At 53.5% G+C, this 21,437-nt stretch overlaps 1 protein-coding gene across 3 annotated transcripts in view; it reads left to right on the top strand.

The window, feature by feature from the left end:
- The window catches only part of PPP1R12B (protein phosphatase 1 regulatory subunit 12B), a 127,316-nt gene extending 110,360 nt beyond the window's left edge, over positions 1-16,956 (top strand). Inside the window, exons 18-24 of one of the 3 annotated variants that reach the window (XM_080358102.1) lie at positions 4,999-5,015; positions 5,417-5,564; positions 6,669-6,773; positions 7,016-7,069; positions 7,503-7,553; positions 7,847-7,914; positions 16,646-16,721. In XM_080358102.1, coding sequence (XP_080214228.1) covers positions 4,999-5,015; positions 5,417-5,564; positions 6,669-6,773; positions 7,016-7,069; positions 7,503-7,553; positions 7,847-7,873 — 402 coding nt within the window. In that variant the 3' untranslated portion in view covers positions 7,874-7,914; positions 16,646-16,721. Of the gene's footprint in view, positions 1-4,998; positions 5,016-5,416; positions 5,565-6,668; positions 6,774-7,015; positions 7,070-7,502; positions 7,554-7,846; positions 7,915-16,645 lie in introns of all 3 variants that reach the window. The other 2 variants (XM_080358101.1, XM_080358103.1) reach the window with 2 other exon arrangements.
- The last annotated feature ends 4,481 nt before the right edge of the window (positions 16,957-21,437 follow it).

Below are 21,437 nucleotides of genomic sequence, written 5' to 3' on the forward strand. Positions count from 1 at the left end.
TCAACCTCCTCTGGCGCAACTTGAGGCCGTTTCCTTTGCTCCTGGCGCTTGTTCCTGGGGAGCAGAGCCCGACCCCCCTGCTCCAAGCTCCTTTCAGGCAGTTCAGAGATCAGAAGGTCTCCCCTCAGCTCCTGTTCTCCAGCTGAACCCCCCAGGTCCCTCAGCCGCTCCATCACACTTGTGCTCCAGCCCCTCACCAGCTCCGTTCCCTTCTCTCCACTCGCTCCAGCACCTCAAGGCCTTTCTTGGTGTGAGGGACCCAAAACCACCCCCAGGATTGGCGGTTTGTCCTCCCCAGGTCCCAGCACAGGGACGGTCACTGCCCTGGGCCTGCTGGCCACACCAGTGCTGGAAACAGCCAGGATGCTGGTGGCCTCTTGGCCACCTGGGCACACACTGGCTCATGTTCAGCCGCTGTCACCAGCACCCCCGGGTCCTTTTCCAGCCGCTCTTCCCCAGCTGCAGCGTCCATGGGGTTGTTGTGACCCAAGTGCAGGACCCGGCACTTGGCCTTGTTGAACCTCAGACAAGTGGCCTCAGCCCAATGATCCGGCTGGTCCGGACCCCTCTGTACGGCCTTCCTACCCTCCAGCAGATCAACACTCCCACCCAGCTGGTGTCATCCACAAACTGACTGCGGGTTCACTCAATCTCCTCATCCAGTTGGCTCCTTTCCTCAGGTCCCATTTCAGATACCCCATGTTTTGCCAGCCCACCTGGGCTGAATCATCTCTGACCCCATCCAGGAGGGCCGGCAAAACCACCTGAACCCCTTTGCCAACCCCACCACCCCCAGCACTACCTGAACGTGCTGCCCCCCACGAGATGCCTGGGGGGAACGACGATGCGATCTCTCCAGGGCCATGTCTGAGAGCTGTGCATGACCAGACACTCCTGCGAGCGCTCTGTGCTTTGAAGTTTTCCTTCCAGCCCGTCCCCGTGGGTGTCTGGGTGCCGAGTCTGGGCTCGGTGCCGGTTTCTGAACCAGGACAGGTGCCTCCAGCAACTCGCTTTCCCTGGGGTCCTCCCCGGCCCAAACCTGCAGTGACGTGACCCTGTTTAGATCATTTCACAACCGGTGCTTCGCTGGCTGCTCATGTTTCTAGTCAAACTTTGGATCCTGAGGGAAATGAAGGAGTTGGGCACAACTGACAGTCTGTTCCAAATCTGCCAAGAATTAGAAAGAAAATAATGCATACGTACGGTTGACCCAGCAGTTTCCCAGCAGCATCCCCTTTCAACCTTCGCAGATTGCACAAGAAGGAAAAAATCAGGAAGGGAAAGCCCTTTCTTGCGCCAGCTCAGTCTCTAAATGCGTGTTTGGCGCCTCAGCTCATTTCCCTCTTTACCCCCAACGTCTCACTCCAGAAATGAAGGAGAGAGTTTTGCTCTTCGCCTTCTGACCCTGACCCTGGAGTTGCCAGCACCTCTAAGCACGTACAAGCTTCTTCACCACTTAAACACACACAACGTGGTGGGCCAGCTCATTTAAATGAGTATTTTGTGGTTGCTTTAAAAGCACGGGCAGCAATGGGTTATTGAGTCGGTGGTGCATGAGCAACTGGAGCACATGGCAAAGGGTTCCAAGGCCACTGTGGCCAAACGTGGGTCAGAACCGAGCTGGAAATAAGCTGTTTTCTACGGAAAACATGTCTCCAATGTGCTGTTTCAGTGTCCTGTGAAAACGTTTGCCTGTCTTTGAGCAAATAGCAGGGATGTCTCGGCCCAATTTTGCACATAGGGCTCAGCATCCCCTCTCGGACGCCTCCCGGGAGCGCGAGATCTCAGCATCGCTGTGTTTAACTGACTGTGCTGGGAACTGCTGCTCTCCACGGCTCCTCTTTCGGTCGCAGCCTTTTTGTGACGGTGCAAAGTGGAACTTCTTTTCCATTCAGGATTTGAATGAGCAACCTGAGCTGGGTGAAGATGTCCAGGGTTGGACAGGGTGAGCTTTGAAGGTCCCTTGAACCGTAACTATTCTATGATGTTCTTCTCAGCATCCATCACAGGACGGTTTTAAATACACTAAACCTGTTGGGTTTTTTCCTCTTTGCTGTTGCAGCGGCTACATTTGGAGTGATTCCTTTCTTATCCCTCTGCCTGTGGAAATTATTAGTTAATTTGGAGGAAAAAAAGACAAAAATGGTGTTTCCCTCCTGCTACCAGCACACAGGCTGGTTTGGGCCCCGCTCAGCCTTTTTTGCTTGGTTTCCAGCCACACGTGGACTTTCTTAGTGCTGTTCAAATACATTAGAAGGTGCATTTGTTGAAATAAATGCAAGCTTGATATTAAGTGGATTACTTACCCAGCCGTTTGTCATGGTAAGAAAAGTCGTCACTGAAGGGGATTAGCATAAAGTGCACAAATAACTTTGAGCAAGAGGCTTGTTAATCACTTCCTAATTCCCCTCTCCCGCTCAATAGGGGAGGTTGGGCCATTGGGCCAAAATTAAAAGGGAGCTGTCAGGCAGCTGAGGGTTTGAAGAGGCAAACGTGGGAATGTCAGCGAACAACAGACCGTGGAGGCATCAGCCAGCGCGTTTGTGGCTGAAAACGGGACCGGCCGTATGGAAACTGCTTCCAAGCTCTACTGTCCATGGCCTTCCCATAGAGAGCAGCCCAAGCCACGGCTGGTGGGACGAGCAGGGGGTGGCCTGTGACAGCTGCAGGACACGTGGCTCCGTGAGGAGCTGCCCAGAGAGGACCCAGCGTCTCCCGTGGATGCGCCGCAGGGCTCAGATGTGCATGGAAGCGTCTGCTCTGTCCCTCGGTGGTTTCTCACCTGAATGATGCAAAGGAAGCTTTCGGTGCGCAGGGTGGGGGTTAAACAAATGAAATGATGTGGCCCAGGACTGATGCCAGCACCGGGACAGGCTCCTGGAGCACGGGGCTGTCACCCAGGTGTGACCCTGCGGGTGCAGAACATGCTAATTGATAGCAGGGCTTGCTCGTCCTTTGAGCTTTGCGTTCAGGAGCTTTTGCTGGACATGTTGTCCGTCCAACACACATGCGGGTTCCTCAGTTTGTTTCTTGTTTGCTGATCAGATCGCTGCGTCTCACACCGGAGGGCTGTGCTGCAGAGCGAGCGGGGAGTGCAGATCCTTGGAGATGCTCCTGTCTTGAATGTGGGACCAAGATGAGGGTTACATGAGGGCAGGCTGAATTAAAAACATAATAACTAGGTATATATAACGTGTAGCCGGGTCCCTGCGTCCTGACGAGCAGAGGGCAGCGTTGCAGCCTGGGCACGGTCCGAGCTGCTCCAGACCTGCTCCTGTGCTCCTGCGCCTGGGAGTGCAGAGGCTGCAGGGTCACTTGTGACCCTCCTGCTTGTCATGGGGTGAACTCACAGGATCCCAGAACCCCAGGCTGGTTGCAGGAGCTCTGTAGATCTGCCTCTGGCACCTCCCAGCAAACAAGTTTCTGCTCATGTTCACATGGAGCCTCCTGTGTTTCAGTCTGTGCCCGTTGCCCCTCACCCTGGCGTTGGGCACCACTGAAGAGAGTCTGGTCCATCCTCTGACACCCACCCTGAGATACTGATCCCATTGATCAGATCCCTCTCAGCTTCTCTTCTCCAGCTCAACAGCCCCAGCTCTCTCAGTCTCCTCATCAGAAAGATGCTCCAGACCTGAGCCAGTTCTCCAGATGTGGCCTCCCCAGGGCAGAGCAAAGGGGGAGGATTCACCTCCCATGACCTGCTGCCCACACTCTTCCTCACACACCCCAGGTACCGTTGGCCTCTTGCCCACAGGACACATTGGTGGCTCATGGTCACCCTGTTGTGCACCAGCTCCCGGGTCCTTCTCTGCAGAGCTGCTTTGCAGCAGTTCAACCCCAACCTGTACTGGTGCCATCACTTCCATGGTGTGTGTGCTCCCAGGTACGTGCCCGATGATCAGAGGCGTTGTCTGGGTGCCAGGTGGGAGCAGCAGGTCTGAAATCTTGAGACACGGGGTGCCCAACAGGCAGCAAACGTGCCACCAGCAGCCCAGCGTTTGGTGCCAGGTTTACTGGTGTGTCTGGGCAGCGCAAACCTCAGCACAGACACGTCTGGACACTAAAAGCCTTGACCCCCCATCTTCTCTGCAGTGTCCTTCTCGTGTTCACTCTGGAACTTCTTACAAAGGATCCAGGGAAATAACTGGAGGTGCCCGTGGGTGGTTTGTGCTCACTCAGTGGTGCCGCTAATAAATCCAGCAGGGGAACATCAGGCTTCATTTCCAGCTCAAGGGGCTGAAAAAGAGTTTGATGTACCTTGAATGTGAGTAAACGTTTGCCAGACAGACAGAAAGCTGCGGAGATTGTGGCTGGTCCGTGCCGTGTGTGCCGTTGCCACTGGGTTTCTGACACTGTGGCGGCAGCAAAGAGGGATTTGGGGACAGCATGGGGGGGATTTGGATGTCGATGGGGAAAGAAGAAGCTGATGCTTCAGCCAACACGTCCACCCTTCATGCTGGTGTGAGGCTCCTCTCCCTTCCTCGTTCAGCTGCTGCCCCGTGTCCTTGTGCCACGGCGACGCTTTTCTTCCTGGGGGAAAGGAAATGCAAATCCCATCTGTGATTTCCTGGGGTTCACACAAATACGCAGCGACCGGTCCATATCACGGTCCATTAATCTCTCTCACCCACATCACGCATAGGCCAGTGATCAAAGTCAGGAAGAATAATTCGATTTAGAAAGGGAAACAATAGATTAGGTTTGGTTCAAAGGAATGGATTTCAATTTTGGAGAGGAGGGTTTGAAGAGCAAGGCTCAGTAATTCTTAGGTTAGCAAAATAAAAGGGATCTGAAATGCTTCAGAGAGGCTGCAGCAGTTGAAAAGCCCCAGGTGGGGATCGGTGGTTCCCAGTTTGACCATGGGCGGTGATGCTGGTTGGAAGCTGGTTGGGAGCAGGTGCCAGAGGTGGGAAATGCTGCTGTATGGGAGCTCGGCAGTTCTTGAACTGAACCTCCAATTCTCATTAATTCCCGTTTTCTTTCTTTCTTTTTCTTCAGCATGAAAGACTCTCCAGGTAAGAATTTTATTCTTTTGTGGTTTTTCTATTTAATATTCATTACCAGTGTGTATTTGTATGGCTTTGGGGATTCCCTGTGCTTCAATTCAATGGCATAAGCTGAAGCTGGTAGAGCCTGCTTGGTTCTTACCTTAGCTCAGTCTGTTATTTGCTTTCACCCTTTGCTCCCCAAATTATTTAACAGCTACTCTGCATAGGAAAAAACCCTCTGTGAAAGGGAAATAATTAGAAATGGAGCCCATGGGAAATAATCGCCTGTTTGGGGTTTGGGCTGATACCCACTGGATTTTGTGCTTAAAACAGTCGGGCTCATGGACCCAAAGTCCATAGAAAAAGGGAACAAAAAAAAAGGCAAAGTACCAGGGGCTTCACGGTGCGAGATCTTCATCCCATTGCAGGTTGGAAGCGGCCACGAACCCCCCGAGCAGCGAGTCGTCGTACAGCGAGCGCGCGGCCAGCCGCGCCAGCGCCTACGCCCGCAGGGAGAACCGCCTGGCCGCGCTCAGCAGCCGCGCCGAGGACGAGAGCAACCGCGACTACAAGAAGGTGGGGGTTTGTCGGTGTGTTACTGTCACCGCCTGCGCCCTAGAGACTGCGCGTGCTGCAGAAACCTGCGCGGGGAGGCTGGGGAGAGAGAGAGAGAAAAGAGAGAGAGAGAGAAAGACGAAAAGAAAGGGAAAGGGAAAGGGAAAGGGAAAGGGAAAGGGAAGGGGAAGGGGAAGGGGAAGGGGAAGGGGAAGGAGAAGGGGAAGAGGGAAGGGAAGGGAAGGGAAGGGAAGGGAAGGGAAGGGAAGGGAAGGGAAGGGAAGGGAAGGGAAGGGAAGGGAAGGGAAGGGAAGGGAAGGGGAAAGGAAAGGGGAAAGGAAAAGGAAAGGGGAAAGGGAAAGGGGAAAGGGGAAAGGAAAGGGGAAAGGAAAGGGGAAAAGAAAGGGGAAAGGAAAGGGGAAAGGAAAGGAAAGGGGAAAGGAAAGGGGAAAGGAAAGGGAAGGAAAGGAAAGGAAAGGGAAGGAAAGGGAAGGAAAGGAAAGGAAAGGGAAGGAAAGGAAAGGGAAGGGAAGGGAAGGGAAGGGAAGGGAAGGGAAGGAAAGGAAAGGAAAGGAAAGGAAAGGAAAGGAAAGGAAAGGAAAGGAAAGGAAAGGAAAGGAAAGGAAAGGAAAGGAAAGGAAAGGAAAGGGGAAAGGAAAAAGGAAAGGAAAAAGCAAAAAGGAAAGGAAAAAGAAAAGGAAAGGGAAAAGGAAAAGGCAAGGAAAAAGGGAAAAGGCAAGGAAAAAGGAAAGGCAAGGAAAAAGGAAAGGCAGGAAAGGCAAGGAAAGGGAAAAGGAAAGGGGGAAGGAAAACACATAAGAGAAACCAGGGTGTGTGGTGGTGGGGAGCACAGCAGAATTGCAGGTTCAGATACATCCAGCATATGTAACTTCATGCTTTAGCATGCTTGGTGGCTTACTTAAATTAAGAACATCCCTCCTCTTTGCGTCTCAGCTGCGTTTAAACACCCTGCAAAATGAAACAGCTGTTTTCTTATTTCATATGAACTATGCAAACGCAAGCGAAGCTCCAGACGGGCTGTGTGTGCCCGTGTTCTCGCTCAGCGCTGCAGCCACTGGGAGCAGGACAGCCCAGCTCACCCGAACCCTTTGTCTCCCATCGCAGTTATATGAAGGCGCCATGGCTGAGAATCAAAAGCTGAAGACAAAGCTGCAAGAAGCCCAGCTGGAGTTGGCTGACATCAAATCGAAGCTGGAAAAAGCAGCTCAGGTAAGGAAAAGAACAGCTCCTAGACTGGAGAAACTGAGCACCGGCCCATGACAAACTAGCGCAAAAGGATTTAGCTCTTGGGTGGGAAGGTGCTGCAGAGGAAACTGATGTTTCTCACAGATATAAGTGTGAGGATTCTGTAGAGACTCCATCTTCTCCGGGCAAGCACGTCTGTAGGCTTTTGTGCAGCATCCTATGAATGCCTCTCAGTTTTAATCACTTTCTATTTTTAATTTACACAGCAGAAACAGGAGAAAACTTCTGACCGGTCCAGCATGTTGGAGATGGAGAAAAGGGTAAGTGTCTCTGCTTTCTTCTGAGTCGCAATCTTTGCCTTGTGTTGCTCTACAGGGCATGGTAATTTCTTGAGGGAAAGACTTTATTAAATGATAAGTTATATTTTTGCCTCGTGGAGCAGTTCACAGTGATAATTGTGTTCTGACCTTTTCGATGGCTGGCAGTTTTCTGCTCTTTTTGCAAATCATCTTTGTTCTGATTACGTTCTTATGTTATCGGAAGCCGCAGACCAACGACTTGTATCATGCTAAGAGACTGTTGGTCCAGTATGCTTTCAAGTATTCTTGATCCTTATAAATAAATAAAGACTGTTTTGGGGTGGTGGGGGGAAACAAGGCATTGAGATGCTTTTCAGTGAACGCCCCTACAGAGACACAAGAGTCTTTTGTTCTAAATCCTCGTGATCATCTTTGTTTTGAATCCTGTAAACAGGAGAAGCGAGCCCTGGAGCGGAAACTCTCAGAGATGGAGGAGGAGATGAAGGTAGGAAATACTCTGTTCACTTTGCCTATTCTGGGGTTTTTTGCTTTGTCTTTTGGGATTATCACCCCAGAGTAGGACATTAAAGGTGTACATGGGGAGGAACGTGTGTTCCTTTATGCAATCAGAAATTACTTTAATGGCCACGTTCTCCGTACTAATAAAACTGTCCTATTGTCATTCATCTGATCGCACCATATGTTGAATTTGTTACGCTGTTTGATCCGAGAACGGTGAAAGCTGTTCTCCTTACCCGCTTTCCAAAACTAACCTGTTGTGGCGTCGCCGAGTTGCAGTGTGCCGGTCCCGTGTGCTCCGAGTAGCCTGCAGCCCCCGTTAAGCCGCTGCGGTTCTCTCCGGATGGGTAAGAAGACCAAGCTGGCTTTTGAGATCACGCACACGAGCCAGCAAAAAACACAGAGCGGTTGTATTTCTGCCCTCCCTCCCTAAAGCATGTTACTGGGTCGGTGAGATTTCAGCAAAGGGGAGTTTGCTTCCTGACGCGGTGTGCGGCATGGCTTGCTGTCACCAGGCGTCGCCACGGCCGCTCCGTCGCGCTCTCCCCTCTCTCGTGGGGCGGTTTCGAAGGACACGTCTCGATGTCCCGTGAGCGCTGCGGAGCAGGACGCGGTTTTGCAGGTTTGCCGCCCGGGTACACCCGAAACTTCACCCCGGTTTTGCAACGTTCCATCGTTTTACGCTGGTTTAACGCTCATGTTCACAGAATGCCGCCCTTTGCTCTGTGCCCTGCGCTTTCATTCGCTTTGAGCATGACCCAGGTGGGACCAAGCTGCGTGAAGAAGGAAGAAGGGACCCACCTAAGAGCTGGGAGCTCCCCAGCACGGTGCGCTGATGGGTACGATCTCCTGCCACCTCGGAGGAGGTTCCAACCTTACGTTTCTATTAGAAGTTTCATATATTTACCAAGCACACATCTTTGGAAGGACCCATCAGCTTGAGACCTTCCTGTAGTTCCAGAAATGTGGCCTTCAAGACAAGACACAGACAGTAGCAGTTCGTGTTGTTTCTCCAGCTCTGCAGATGGCTCTGCAAACCAGCTTGGTCCATGGAGTAAAAGCCAAATCAGTGTCTTCTAGCGGCCTGTTGGTTTTGAAACCTTTATATTGGTTCGGAAAGTAATTAATGAAAGGAGGTGCCCATAGGAGCTGTTGGACGCAGCCTCTGGTTCAGGTCATCCGGAGCTGCAGACTGGTGGAAACCAAAGTGGTGGAAAAGGAGAAGCACTGCGACATGTTCTCATGATGCCCTGAGAGATGTGAGCTAGAGGAGCTGACGGTCTAACCGAAAACGGGCTGTCAGGTCCTCAAGAATGGTGCTTACCCTTTGTTCTCTGCTGCATTGAACAACCAAAGTGGCCTTGAGTTAGAATAAATAGCCGTGGGATTGGAAAATCTCTCTTCTGAGGTGCTACTATGTTCCCACAAGCTTTTTGCGAAACCTGGAGCATGGGGTGAGTACCCATGTGCACTGTGACCTGTCTTTTGTGACAGCCACTCAATGGCAAGGAGTATAAAACCTCTGAAGGCAGAAGCGTTGAACTGGAGAAGCATTTTCCGTGTTCGCTTCCATTGCGCTTTGAAGCAGGGGAGTCAGCCCTAGAATGGGGTAACCTTGGGATACCACCGCAGAGCATCCGTGTTCATCCCGAGTGCGGAAGTTACAGAATCACAGAATCCCAGAATGTCAGGGGTTGAAGGGCCCTGGAAAGCTCATCCAGTGCAATCCCCCCATGGAGCAGGAACACCCAGATGAGGTTACACAGGAAGGTGTCCAGGCGGGTTGGAATGTCTGCACAGAAGGAGACTCCACAACCCCCTGGGCAGCCTGGGCCAGGCTCTGACACCCTCACCGGGAACAAGTTTCTTCTCACATTTAAGTGGAACCTTTTGTGTTCCAGTTTGAACCCATTGCCCCTTGTCCTGTCACTGGTTGTCACCAGCAGAGCCTGGCTCCATCCTCCTGACACTCACCCTTTCCATATTGATCCCCAGGAATGAGTCCCCCCTCAGTGTCCTCTTGTCCAGCTCCAGAGCCCCAGCTCCCTCAGCCTTTCCTCACACGGGAGATGCTCCACTCCCTGCAGCATCTTGGTGGCTGCGCTGGACTCTCTGCAGCAGTTCCCTGTCCTGCTGGAACTGAGGGGCCACAACTGGACACAAGATTCCAGGTGTGGTCTCCCCAGGGCAGAGCAGAGGGGCAGGAGAACCTCTCTGACCTACTGACCACCCCCTTCTAACCCACCCCAGGTCCCATTGGCTTCCTGGCCACAAGGGCCCAGTGGTGGCTCATGGTCACCCTGCTGTCCCCAGGACCCCCAGCTCCCTTTCCCCTACGCTGCTCTCTAATAGGTCATTCCCCAACTTACACTGGAACCTGGGAAAGTCGAGCCAGGAAAACACATCTATTCATTCTGGTTAGACTTTCATTCCTGAATCTTGCTCTGGTTGAAAAGATGTCGAGCAGAATCAGAAGGAATAAGTGACTTAAGCAACTTCACCAGTTTCCTTTAAGGTGCAGAGCAGCCAAGCAGACACACTTTATACTCCAGGCTGTGCTCAAGGTGACAAGCTTTGTTCCTTTCATGAGCTTAACCCCTGCTAATGAAGCAGTCAAGGAAAACGGAGAGGAGCAGGATGAACTCTGGTGCCAGAGCTGCTCCTGCAGACCAGCTCTCGCGAAGGTGACAGAACAGTGCCAGCGTTCTCCTGAGCGAGTGCAGAATTCGACTGGAGATAAAGCAACTTGGCTGAAGAAGGAGAAAGAAAATGAGCATTTGCACTGAGCTGAATTCAACGCCAAGTGCCTGAGGTTCCAACTGAACACAGCAATTTTTCTTGAAGGTCACAGAAGCTTCTTTATTCCGTAGCAGCACCGCACCTCCTGGCTTTGTATATTGTGCATGCTCTGGGCATTTTTATTTCCTCTAGTGTTGCGGGCACAAAATCCTCTAATTGAAGCGGATACAGCTGAACTGAGAAACCTGCTGTCGGTAAGCCAGGTATCAAGCAGAGTGATAAGCAATCGCAGCGGTATTGTGCAGATTCTGGTCGTTGCCCTTGGCTTCAGGCCCAGCTTCCCGGCCTCTGCGAGGTTTCATGGTAAACAGAAGCCTGTCCTATCTGCAGCACACACGTTTTTGCATAAGTGATGCTTTTTCTGGGCCGTGGCAGCGTGCGGAGGCTGAGCTGCCTCTGCCCGTGCCGTGCTGAGGTTTCGTGCTGGAAAAATAAAGGTGGTCTCTCAAACGATCACAATCCTCCCCATCTCGCATACCATGACACCTCATTTTCCATATGTTTGACGTTTCCTGCCAGCCAGATGCTCAGCCGTGTTCCCTGTGATTAGGCAGGATATTTATTATCCGTGGTACCACCGAAAGAAATGACTCTTCCAGTACGAACCAGACTCCGGCAGCTCCTGGGTGTGATTTTTCACAGGACAGACGTGTGATGTCCGTCTGTCTGTCCTCACCGAGCGCAGGAGGAGTTGCCATAGCTCGGGCGGGTTGGGCGATGGCCAGAAGCTGCGATTTGGGGTGAGGGGATCTCTCTGCCCCGGTGTCCCCACAGGTCTCCTGCAGTTCGTTGGCTGCAGGACCTGCTGCTTGAGCCGGTGCCAGGATTGCCTTGGCCTGGGCCAAGCAGCAGGAGCCGCTTTGTGGGTTTGATGCCCTCGGGGGGCTCAGACCCCATCCTCTGCTGCTCCCTGCCCTCCCCAGCCTGCTGTCCATGGCTTTTGCAAAGCTTTTGGACGAGGTGTCGTGATTCCTCACCAAGGAGCAGGGGTGGTGCTTTTTGCTTGCTAGAATCAAGCTGGTGCATGGGGGCTACACAAAGTATTTCTCTTTTGTACAGGAATGTGCCCTTGGACAAAAAGGTCCTGGGATACAGCAGGTTCCTTGCGAACCGCATCCAGCTCCATGTTGTGCAAGTTGGCTGGAAGTTCATGCAAGTTCTTTGTGTCATGGAAGATTTGCCCATGCTGCCCTGGTTCAGGACAGTGACCTCCCTTTGGGCCCTTCCCTCCCTCCCTGCAGGCTCACGAGGACGCGGGGAGGAGCGCCTTGGTTTGCGGAGCTGCTTTGGTTCTGGGCTGGGGTTTTTTTCACTTGAACCTCCAACTGCTCTTCTGTTGGATATTTCCCTTCTGCGACTCCCCTGTCCGTGCTCCCTCCACTGCAAGGACAGTTTCTTGTCCCTGTGGCCCCGCCGCCCGACGAGCCGTCGGATGGAAGGAGGGACAGAGGAGGAACAGACACTGCTCAGCAGCAGCTCCACAGCGCTTGGTGTCAGTGTCCAGCACATGGTTTCACTTTAGCATCTCTGGGAGAAATGTCCTTGCAGAAATGGTGATGTCCGCATGGCTTTTACCATTTTGCTTTTGTGTTCTGTGTCTCCCCGTGGCCACTGTACCTGTGCCAGCCCAGATTTGGGGCTCCATTTCTGCACCGTCCTTTGCCCCCCTTTTTTTTTGTAACCCAGAACACCGCGTCTTCGCCTGCCCCCGTGTCAGCTGCTGTCGTTCAAACACCTCGAGTTCAAATGAGCGGTTTAAGGTTCTGCCTTCTCACCTCTGGAGCTCAGAGATGAATTGACCCCGGGACAGAGCAGAGTTGAATCTGGGCAGGGCTGAATAACCCACAGACGCCCCAGACCCTTTGGCAGGACCGAAGCCTGAGCGGCCCCATCATCCCGGTGCCGCAGGGATGAGGCGCCAGCAGCCACGGGTCGTGTCTCCGTGATCTGCTGTAGGACAGGGATGCTTCCAGGTGCTTCATTCTGTGCCTTTAAAACCCTCCGGGAAACTCTGATCGCTCTTTGTGACACGAGACTGCTTTAGCTTGTAGAAATACATGAAGAAAAGGAGTTTTAAGGCAATTCTCAGTTGCCAACAGTGTTTTCAAAGCCTGCATAGGCGGTGAGTCAATGGTGATGCTTCTCACAGTAGTTCCCAAGTCCAGGCTGTGTGCTGCTGGAGCTCACTGGGTGGACTGGAGTATAAACTGCAAGAGACTGTCCTGCTTTGTGCTGGAAAATCCCTTTATTGGACCTTTTTAAAGGCTTTGGGGGCCCCTGGAGAAAGGGATGTTTCCCAAAGCATCCTCAGTGTGTCGCAAGGCTTTCCCCATCCACATCTGAGCTGCTGCCCATCCAGCACTCACTGCTACTAATTGTTCTTTTATTCTCTTTTCTTTCTTGTACTGCTTGTGGACTAAATTCACGTTCCTGTGCCCTTTTGTCTTCGTGCTGTGTTTTCTCTGTATTTTTCTGTCCACTCCTCTCACTCTCTGCAGAATCTCCACCAGCTCAAACAGATTCACACTCTGAGGCAGATGAATGAGCAACTCCTGGCTGAAAACAGGGCTCTGACCCGGGTCGTAGCCAGACTTTCTCTGCCTGCCAAACCCTCCGAATCCGAGGAGCTGTAGCTGCTTTCCCTCCGGCTCATCTCGCCTCCCTCTTCCACTCTTCCAGGCAGGTCTCGCTCTCTTGGCCGGGCTGTTCCCCCCTCGCCTCGTTGCTCTCGAGGGCGCCTCATGATGCTTGTGGCTCCAAAGCAGCATGTGCCAAAAAGGAACCTCACAAAGCACGGCGTGACCGACGGGGTTTGGCCGGAGACCCTCTTGGGTCCTGCTGACTCTGCTCTGCTTGGCATCGCACTAACCCGGTCCCTGCGGACGGGCTCTGTGCAGCCCGTCACCCAGGAGAGAAACAGGACACGCTCATTGCCGGGACACGAGGACGTGGGGCTGGTGGTGGCACTGAGGTGGCTGCTGAGGGATGGCGTGTCAACCAGCAGCCCCTTCCTCATCACCTCACCTCGGAACAGGTGGTTCAGTCCTCATACTGCTTGTAACAGAATTCTTTTTCAATTGGGCTTGGTTCAGTGGGAAGCTGCCACCCAGCCAGCGAGTTTATCCAGAGTCAGAAGGAACAATCTCATCAATGTCTCGGGATGGTTCGGATTGGATGCGAGGAAAAGAATCTTCCTGGAAAGGTTGTGAAGCGGTGGAACAGGCTGCCCCGGGCAGTGCTGGAGTCGCCATCCCTGGAGGGGTGGACAGACACCAAAATGAGGTGCTCAGCACATGGGGCAGTGCCAGGGGTGGGGGAGCAGTCAGACTCAACGGTCTTGAGGGGCTTTTCCAAACTAAATGGCAATATGATTCTATAAAAAGTGCACATTTTAGACAGGAAAGTGATTTTTAGAGAACCTATAGCTGGGCAGTGCTCAGCAGGTTTTCTTGGACACTTGAGCACACAGAACAAGCTCCTTCCCTCGTTTTAAAGAGCCCGAGTTCAGTTTTTGGCCTGAGCCCCCTCTGCAGCATCCCTGAGCTCCCACTCCGGCCACCAGGCAGGTGGAGCGGTCGGAGCGCGACCAGACGCTCCTTCATCTCCTGTTTTAAATTCAGTGCAGAGCAATTACTGTTTGAAATCCAAGGACAAACCTTCCGCGAGCTTTACTCTCGCACAATTAAATTACATCCTTTGTTGCGACTCCATTGGTTCGGTGCTAAAATAAAGCTGTAAATGCTTCTTTCTCAGGTCCCTGCCTGACTTTTGCAGGTTAGTAGGGATATCAGGTCCCTTCAGATATAGCTATTTTGTTAAAAAAAGGAAGACACAGTTTGCTCTCATGGGCTGGAAGTAGCACTAAGGTATAAAAAAAGTCTATTCTTAGCACACAAATTATATCAAGGATGATTAACCGTAGAAACGAGGTAACCAGGGGAATTGCGGCTTCCCCTTCCCGGGAGCCTCGGTGCAGGACCGCGCGTGTTTCGTGGGGCTGGGGGCGGAATTTGTGTTCTGTGGCCTGGATTGTGCAGGTGATCGGGTGAAAAGATCTCCCCATCTTTCTGGTTTAAATCTGCAAATGTATCCTCGAACCGGCCACTGACTCACTCCTCACAAGCAATGGGTTTCAGTCCTTCTCCCCAACACGCTTTGAGGTCAGAGAGGGAAAATTGAGCAAAACTGTTTCCAGACTCGGGGAAATGATGTTTCACGAACTGTATGTCGTGGTCTCTTTTCCTCTCCTAGGAAATATTCGCATTACCGCTTCCCCTCCTAACACCCGCCTGCTCGGGGGTTTGCAACTCGCTGCTGGGTCCAGGCTGCAGCAACGCTGCGCAGCTGAAGCTCTGCTCAATTTTGTGCAACTTTTTCACTAGTCTAACACAAGATGTTACTGCAAACCTTCTCTCCTTGGTGTCCTTAGACACCACGGTACAGTAATACCACTGGTTTAAACTGACAGATTTAGCGCCCTCGCAGCAGGATGCAGCGCTGCATCCCTCCCTACATTCCCTATAAGACATTTATTCTCAGCACCTGTGTGTCCAGCCGGCATCACATGGAGCTGGTTTTACCTGACGAGGCTTCTGAGCTCTTTGGTGGTGAGTGAAGCCTCTCGCTTGGCCGTGAGAAGTTTCACAAGGAGTCAGGACTCCTGTTCTGTTCTGTCGTAGCATTGCTGGGTCCATCAGACACTTTGAAGCATCACTGGTAGGAGCTCTGGCCAGCCCATCCCAATATGCTCTTCCCCAATAGAGAATCACGGAGTCACAGAATGGTTTGGGTTGGAAGGACCTTCCCAGCTCCCCAGTGCCCCCCCTGCCATGAGCAGGGACATCTGCACCAGCTCAGGTTGCTCAGAGCCCCGTCCAGCCTGGCCTGGGATGTCTCCAGGGATGGTTCAGCCACCACCTCTCTGGCCAACCTGGGCCAGGCTCTCACCACCCTCAGGGCAACAATTCCTTCCTCATGTCCGGCCTGAATCTCCCTCCTTTAGTTTAAAACCATCACCCCTTTTCCTATCACAACAGCCCCTGCTCAAAAGTCTGTCCCCATCTTTCTTATGGGCCCCTTTTAAGTCCGGAAAGGCCACACTAAGGTCTCCCTGGAGCTTCTGTTCTCCAGCTGAACACCCCAGCTCTCTCAGCCTGTCCCCAGCAGAGCTGTTCCAGCCTCGGGTCATTCCTGTGGCTCCTCTGGCCCCTCTCCAGCAGGTCCATGTGTGTCCTGTCTGAGGACCCAGCACTGCAGGGGGTCTGCACTGCACTGCTCTTGTCCCCTCTTCTCTCTCTTGTAAAACCTTCTATCTGGGGCAGCCGCCACCAGCAGGGACAGGGTTGGGGTGCTGGGACCCCAACAGCTTGCCCAGCTGGGACAGGAGGGAATTGCTCCAACCAGGGCAGTGCGGAGCAACATCTGCCCCAGGAGCTGCTGGGGTCACAGAGGGGCTGTGATGGGGGAACGGGCGGGAGGATGTGGCCAGAGCTGAACCTCCAGCTGAGCCAGAAGGTTTAGTGGGGATGTTGAATTCCTCTAACATCCTCCTTGGCAGAGAGGAGCCGTGTCTGAGCTCGTGCCGGTGCCTGTATGTAACCTGGTCACTCCAGGAGGCTCTAGCGCTGCTCCTGGTGCAGGTGACACCTGTGTCACAGCCCGGACAGGAGCGTGGGGTCCCCTCCCAGCCCCCGAACGGCCGAGGACAGTCCCTGCAGGGCACCTGCTTGTGGGTGAGAGACCAGGGGAACTGGGCTTTTTTTTGCCAATGAGAAGTGCTGCAAGGTTGTCCAAGTTATTTCTTCCTCTGTTTCCAGTTAAAAGCGCTCTGGCTTCTCTCTGCTTTGCAACCCCTCATTGAGCTCCAGCACTGGACACGGAGCACAAGGACGTACCTCCAGTGTCTGTATGTTCTGTCTATCCTCTGCATGTGCATTTGCATTAAACAGCTGTGAGGTCCCGAAGAGCTTTGGTTTTATTCTAAAGAGGCTTTGCAAGCCACGCGTGGTCCAGTCCTGAGCGAGAATTTCACGCCGTTATTTTCCCCTCTAGTACTGGCGAAGAGGAAAAAACAAATCAGCAAAAACCAGGTTTATAGTTTTCTGCCAACCCCTGATTAGCCTCTGGGAACAGGTTTGGGGTGAAACAGCTCAGAAATGGTTCCTGCTCAGTTCCCTCTCAGCCCATCCACACCCGGCGCCCAGTTTGTAAGAACCTGGAGGCATTACAGGCGCAGGGAACGTTGGGCTGTAACTCCACCTTGTCCTCGTCTCTCCGCAGATTTTGACAGAGCTGAAGTCGGACAACCAAAGGCTGAAGGACGAGAACGGAGCCCTCATTCGTGTCATCAGCAAACTCTCCAAATAGGAAGCCTGAGGATGAAGAGGGTGCCCCACACCAGCTGCCAACCCGCCACCGAGCCCTCCCCTCCTTCCCTCTGTACAGCAAACGTTTCAGCCCTGGGATCAATCGTCACGCCGGCCCTGCCCTTTGCTGTACATTCCCTTCCGCCCTCATTTACCCCACAACACACACCCCTGCCACTTTCTTATTTTTAATTTAAGCATGTTGTGGTATCTCGGACAGTTTATTCAAGGGAGAAGAGAAATGTGAGGACTGGGTTTGAGCTGCCAAAACTTCTTCTTCTGGAAGCCCAGTATTTGGTGTTGGACTCCGATCTGGATCAGGTGGCTCCTGCTTTAAAAGGTGATGCCTAAGGAACAAAGCCGGCACATCCGAGCCCTTTCCAGGTGGGAGCTGTGACCGTGGGCTGGGACTCTGAGGATGCACATCAGCCCACCCGCGATGTGGGACTCTGGTGACACTGTGATGCTGTGAAAGCCGCCGGGGCCGATTTCTGTGACAGGCTGACGGCAGCTGCTTCGCATAGACCTTCTCCTTTCACCCCAACAGACCGAGTCTTTTATTTAATATAAATTTCAAACCTGTTCAGTAACATCAGCGCTGACTCTTGGCGTCAGACCTCGTGTTAGGGAACACTAAGGCAGAACGTTCCCTGCCACCCCCTGTCCCTGCCTTGCCCGGGTGATCCGCTGTCCCCGTGTCCTCCCAGGGCTCCCGTCTCCGTTAGTAGCATCTGCTAATTGCTCCCTGAGGTAGGAGGGATCGCAGAGACTCACCAAGCGTTCTGAAGGACAAACCTGAACCCCTAGAGAGCCTCTGCTGCTTTCACATTCGTGTGAGCGTGAATCACCGTGCAGGGAGCTGTGTCCCGCCCCACAAACCAACCTCCCGTCCCCACAGCCGCCGGGGCCATCGCCTGCTGTTCCTGACCGCACAGCCTGCACAGGCGCTGCTCCGGGATTTCTGGTGCCTGGTGCTGAGGGGGTTTGTAGAGGGGGAGCACCGGCGTCCCGTCCCAGCCGCGCGGCTGGTGCAGCGCACGGTGCAGGTGGGTGCTGGGCAGAGCAGCGCGGAGCGGTGGTCACATCTCCTGGACAGGTGTGGGTGTGCTGGTGGCAGAGGGACAGGAGCTCCCCTTGGGTGTGCTGGTGGCTGCATCGCTACGATGGAAGTCTTTTGATCTGTCAGAAGCTTGCGATAAGCCCTGGCCTTGAAGGAAACCTCAAAAACAAGAGAGAAAACCTCTTTGATCTTATGCGTACTCAGAACAGTTTGAAATCGTTCTCTCTACGGGCATTTAGGCAGTGGCTCCTCTCCGTGCTGTGGGATTTTGATGAGGGCAGCAGTGACCGTCAGATCTGCTGAGCTTCCCCTTCACACCTTCCCTCTTGGAGGCTTTTGCTGGACCCAGATCACTCCCATCCGCGTCCTCCCACGTCTGTCCTCGCGGTTCCTTTGTCCCGCGGTTCCCGGCTCCGGCGCAGTCGCGGTCTCGGTCCCTGGATGTGGAGGGACCCATGAGGACGTTCTCCCGACGTCCCAGGCACCTGTGCTGAGCGTGGGCTCCTGCCAGCCCGCTGGCATTCTTTCTGCTGTGAGAGACGAGATACTTGAGCATAATCCTTGAGCTTGCTCAACAGGGTGGAATTTATCTCTTATCAGCCAGTGCTGGGCTTTTTGGAACCTTTTGCTGGTTATTGCTTCAGAACGCATCTTTATTTTCCTCTCCCTTGCACTTTTCTCTTGTTCTGTTTTTCTAATTCTCCGTGTTTTGCCCTTGCCCTCCCCGTCCCGCCTGTTTCCACCTCTCCAACTCTCCTTAGAGCTGCTGGTTTTTCCCTGGGCAGCTCTGGGTGGAGGTTCCTTCTCTCCACCCATCGGGGTGACGGGACGCGGCACAAGATGCTGCATCTCCTGGTACCCCAAGGCCCTTCCCGCGCTGCTGCGCTTTGGGGACGAGGAGACCAAGCTGGGAACGGCATCGGGGTTTCCACAGAGCGCTGCCTAAGCCAGAGCTCCTTTTCCTATTTCTTTATTTTAACCCCGCTATATTTAACAGCTTGAAGCCTTGAGATCCAGCCAGTGCTTCCTCCGCATGCCGTTCCCACTCGGTGCGCTCTTTCCGTGAGTACTTCTTGATGTTTTTCTCTCGGTGACCCGCTCCTCGCTCCCACGGGGGTTCTCTCAGCTCCGACCCGCGTCTGGTCCTGTCTGTGCCACCTGGAGGGGACGCAGCCGCGGGGCTGCTGGCCGGTGGGGGCTGGTGGCCGCTGGGCGCCGCCGTCCCAACACACGGCTCGGGTTGCGCATCCCAGCGGGACAAGGGATGAGATTTCAGATGAACGATCCTGTTCTCACAACGCAGGTTCCCAGCAGCGGGAAGACTCCTGGTAACTGTTTTAGGGATGGGGTTCGACCCCATCTGACAAATCCAGTTTGCACTGAACGTTTTGCCCTTTCCTACCAGGACACTCGTTGCGTTTTATCCCGAGGAACAGTATGCACAGCGTGCGGGAGGCTGAACTCCTCCGCGCGGCACCTCGCAAAGCCAAACCACTTTAGACGAAGTGTCTGCCGAGCACTGGATTTTACCCCCCGAGCCCTGACGAGGGTGCAGAACCCACCGACGCTTTATTCTCACTGAGTAGCCAAAGCTGTGAGTATTTCCTGATGACGACGCGGTCGCGAACCAAATCCTTGCGAATGAATTCAATGTGGTCTCACCCAACGCCGGACACCAGGGGCGCGCTGGGGTGACGGGTAGGACGCCTTGCGCCCGGGATGGAGCGCAAAGCCAGCGGTTTAGAAAACCGATCCCTATTGAAACCAGAGCGTTTGCCAGACGTGGTCTCCATTGGAGAACACAAGCTATTTGGGTTTTTTTATAGCAATTGCTTGGGGTGAATTCATTTTTATCGCTTGGGGTGAACCCGCCTATTGTGGCTGCGAGTTTGATGATGGCTCTTTGTAAATAAAGTCCTTGGAGAAGCAGGACTGGCTTACGAGATGGGGAGAGAATGTATTTTTATGCAACTTTTGAGTGGCCTTTCAAACCCTGAGATGATTTGTTTTACTGGTTGTTGTTATATATAGTATTATAAGTATTATGTGTTTGAAAGTTTGGGAATAATATTCACATCTATGATGCTTGTAAACACAACAGTATTTATAAATGAATAAAATAAGAGTTGATAAAATAGAAGCTTTGGCTTTGCTTCCATCTTTCTGAAGCCTCGGATGCTGCTGCAAGTTGCGGAGCCTAAAATGCCCCGTTTCTCCCAACACTTCCACAGCACAATGGTATCAATTGTGTGTAAAAGTGGTGTATAAAATTGTGTATAAAATGGGTGCAGGTTCTGGGGAGCCGCTTGGCCAGCCGGGAGGGCAAGGGGAGGAGACCCCGTCTGAGGCCTCGGAATCGCGATGGAGTTCGGGCCGTACGGGGTGCTGAGCCCTGAATTTGCTCAGGAGCTGGATCAGGACAAACCCGTCGCAAAGAGATGGTGCTGGTGCCACATCTTGGAGCTCTTCCCCTTGGGGACCAGACTGTGTGTGCTGGGGGTGGTTTTGAGCCCCTCACGCCAAGAAAGGCCTTGAGGTGCTGGAGCGAGTGGAGAGAAGGGAACGGAGCTGGTGAGGGGCTGGAGCACAAGTGTGATGGAGCGGCTGAGGGACTTGGGGGTTCAGCTGGAGAACAGGAGCTGAGGGGAGACCTTCTGATCTCTGAACTGCCTGAAAGGAGCTTGGAGCCAGGGGGGTCGGGCTCTGCTCCCCAGGAACAAGCGCCAGGAGCAGAGGAAACGGCCTCAAGTTGCGCCAGGGGAGGTTGAGGTTGGATGTGGGGAACAATTTCTTCCCCAAAGGGCTGTGGAGCATTGGAACAGGCTGCCCAGGGCAGTGCTGGAGTCACCAGCCCTGGAGGGCTGGACAGACGGACATGAGGTTCTCAGGACATGGGGCAGTGCCAGGGGTGGGTTATGGTTGGACTCCATGATCTTGAGGGGCTTTTCAAACCTAAATTATTCTGATTCTACGTCTTCCCACCTGCACCCCATGTCTGGGTTGGCCACACTCAGCCAGGACACCGGGGCCCAGGGACTGTCCCTGTGTGTTGAGCTCACTCGTGTATCAAGGGCACTTGGGCCCCCACGGGGCTCCCCCCGTGTCCCCATCCCTCCATCATCCCTGGGCCCTGCCCCCTCCCCAGCCACCCCGCTGAGCCCCAGCAGCAAAGCCAGAGTGGAACCGAGGCTCCTTTCAGCTCGTTTCTTTAATAAGGAGACAGATATCATTACAAAATAACCATTTAACGATAAGAGACGGAAACGACAGAGTCCACACGAGAGGACGGGGCTTTAAAAGCAGCTTCGCGCCGGAGCCGAGCGCTGCGGGGCCGGGATGGGGCCGGTGCGGAGGCTCCAGGCCTGGGACGCCCAAACGAGCTGCTCCTGCCTCCCAGGGTTTTGGGGAAAGGAAAAGAACGCTGAGCCTGTTGCCAAGCCCTGTGGGTTCGCTTCCTTTTGACCCCAGGAGACCGAAGCCGAGCGTCTCCGTGGCGCGGCTGGGTTTGCACCGCGGTGCAGCGGGAATGCCCCGAAACAGAGACCACCTGAGCAGCCACGGCTACAAACAACCCAAATTCCTCCAAAAAGCCTTTTTGCCACCAGATCCTCACCGCATCCCAGCTTCTCCATCGCAGAAATGCCAC

The sequence above is a fragment of the Nesoenas mayeri genome (genome assembly GCF_963082525.1).
Source record: "Nesoenas mayeri genome assembly, chromosome: 23".
NCBI classification, from domain to species: Eukaryota; Metazoa; Chordata; class Aves; order Columbiformes; family Columbidae; genus Nesoenas; species Nesoenas mayeri.